We start from the raw sequence: 2,405 nt of genomic DNA, 5'->3' as shown, positions 1-2,405 counted from the left end.
CCTCCCTCCCTCCCTCAAATGGGTAGATTGTGGGAACAGCTGCTGTGTTTTCCTGTGCACATTGCAAGCACGGCAGAACTGGCCGTACCTTTAATAACTTGCTTGTTCAACCCCAGTGGCATGCTGGAATAGTTAGACGAGATCTGGGAGGACCCAGGTTCCAGTCCCCCCTCTGCCTTGGGAACTCACTGGGTGACCTTGGGCCAGTTGCCGGCTCTCAGCCGAGCCCACCTTGCAGGGCTGTGGTGAGGAAACAAGGGAGAAAGGGAAAATGTTGAAAGCCACTTCGGCTCATTGTGTGGGGGGAAAGGCGGGAGGATAAATGAAATACTTGAAATAGAGGTTCTTAAAGGATTTTTAAATGCCTATTTGCGGTAAGCAAGCCTTTTAAAAAAAAGTAATCCTGACTCTCCTTGCAAAAATGACTAGGCGGGCCATAGCTGTAGTATTGTATCCTAGATAGGTCTGTTTTATGGTATCACAAATATAGAGTCCAGTGGCACCTTTAAGAGCAACCAAGTTTTCTTCAAGGTATGAGCTTTCGTGCGCATGCACACAAAAGCTCATTCCTTGAAGAAAAACTTGGTTGGTCTTAAAGGTGCCACTGGACTCTTAAGTTTGTTCTACTGCTTCGGACCAACATGGCTGACCCATCTGGATCTATGTTTACGGTATTACAGTTCTAGAAGCGTATGTTGTCCCTGGCCCAAAGGACGTCTGTCTTGCCTCGACCAGGGCCAGGGCCTTTTCCACCCTGGCCCCTGCCTGCTGGAACATGCTCCCAGTCGAGATTTGGGCCCTGCGGGATCTTCTTCAATTCCGCAGGGCCTTTAAGATGGAGCTGTTCCGCCAGGCCTTTGGCCGAGGCAGCGGACGTCTCTCTATGGCCTCCCTGAGGTGGTTGTCACCTATCCACCTATCCCATCTGTTAACCCAAATAATATGCTAAAGAACCGTACAACCAGTGACCGTCAGAAGTATGATTGAGTTTTAATGTTATTGTTTATATTTTCTAACTTGCTTAGTTATAATCGTATTTATTGTACCGTCTTTATGGTGTTACCCACCCTGAGCCCGCTTGCGGGTAACATCATAAATAGATAAAATAAATAATAAATGTTCCTCCTTAACGCTGGCCACCATCTCCACTTTGTCTAGAAGCCAGTGAAGTTTCCAGCCAGCCAGCTCCAGAGGAGGAGGAGGAAGACCAAGACCAGAGCGAGGATCAGGATGTCCCAGACCTCACTAATTTTGTAATAGAAGAACTGAAACAGTAGGTATATCCCTTAAGGGGTCACTGCGAAAGCTAGTCACGGCAGTTTCATTGTCTTTGGTCTGAGGGGTGAAAGGTCAGGAAGCGCCTCTCTTAAGAGCAAGCGAGTGCAAAGCCAGATGGTTTTCGTGTTGCTAATAGGTATTTAGATACTGCCGTGATCTTTAAAGTAGGATCTTTCGTTTGAATTACGAATGAGCAAGTGGTGGCATTAAAATGGACTCCTTTGATCTAGATGCAAAGGGTGGCGAGGGCCCTCATAAGGAAACGTAGCCGCTTCTGGATGCCCTGCACCTGGCCATTGTTTGCATATGTTTATTTGTATATGTTTACAGGCAATGCCTGTGTTCCTGTAGGGTGTTGATGAGTGAATTACACCAACAAGGCACTAAGTGGACTCCTTTTAGACACCTTCCAACTTGAAAGCAAGCTTTTCCTTGCATTTATATATTTTTTACACCATCTGATATTCTTGAAGTTTTCCTCCCCCCATCCCCCTTCCCTAAAAGTCGATGCCGTAACCGGCTGCTAAGGAGTTTCTGACTTGCTCGCAGGCGTCACGATAGTGTCATCAACCGGCTGTACACTGGCATTCAGTGCTACTCTTGTGGGATGAGATTCACAACGTCACAGACGGACGTGTACGCCGACCACTTGGACTGGCACTATCGGCAGAACCGCACAGAAAAGGACGTCAGCAAAGGACGTCGGCAGGAAAGTCACTCACAGAAGATGGTACTACAGCTTAACGGTAAGGGTTTGCTCTGTCCATACGGGCAGCACATATAGAATTAATTCCAGGGGGTTGTGACCAGTGTTCCCTCTAAGCTTGAGTTAGTGTGAGCTAGCTCACAGTTTTTTAGCCTCCGGCTCTCACATTTTTGTCTCAGCTCAGGAAGGATGGCTCCAGAGCAAACTAATTTATGCAGTAGCTAAATCTCTCGCTCACAACTTTAATGCCAGCAGCTCACAAAGTAGAATTTTTGATCACAAGACTCCACAGCTTAGAGGGAGCATTGGTTGTGACAGATGACAGTAAATTAAAAAACAAAATGTGTTTGCACTTCAAGCAGAATCTTCTGTAGACCTTCAAAGATGAATTCTACTGAAAGTCCTGACCCTTCTGTGAAAG

At 46.7% G+C, this 2,405-nt stretch overlaps 1 protein-coding gene across 1 annotated transcript in view; it reads left to right on the top strand.

The window, feature by feature from the left end:
• Positions 1-2,024, top strand: part of LOC107107642 (pre-mRNA cleavage complex 2 protein Pcf11-like) — a gene marked incomplete at its 3' end in the record, with an annotated part of 23,212 nt that extends 21,188 nt beyond the window's left edge. Inside the window, 3 exon segments of the mRNA XM_015407943.1 lie at positions 1,159-1,273; positions 1,828-1,984; positions 1,986-2,024. Of these exon segments, the coding sequence (XP_015263429.1) occupies positions 1,159-1,273; positions 1,828-1,984; positions 1,986-2,024 (311 nt within the window).
• Between the last annotated feature and the right edge of the window lie 381 nt (positions 2,025-2,405).

The sequence above is a fragment of the Gekko japonicus genome, unplaced genomic scaffold (genome assembly GCF_001447785.1).
Source record: "Gekko japonicus isolate JY-2015 unplaced genomic scaffold, Gekko_japonicus_V1.1 scaffold6000, whole genome shotgun sequence".
Lineage (NCBI taxonomy): Eukaryota > Metazoa > Chordata > Lepidosauria > Squamata > Gekkonidae > Gekko > Gekko japonicus.
This window is presented reverse-complemented; position numbering and strand designations above follow the sequence as displayed.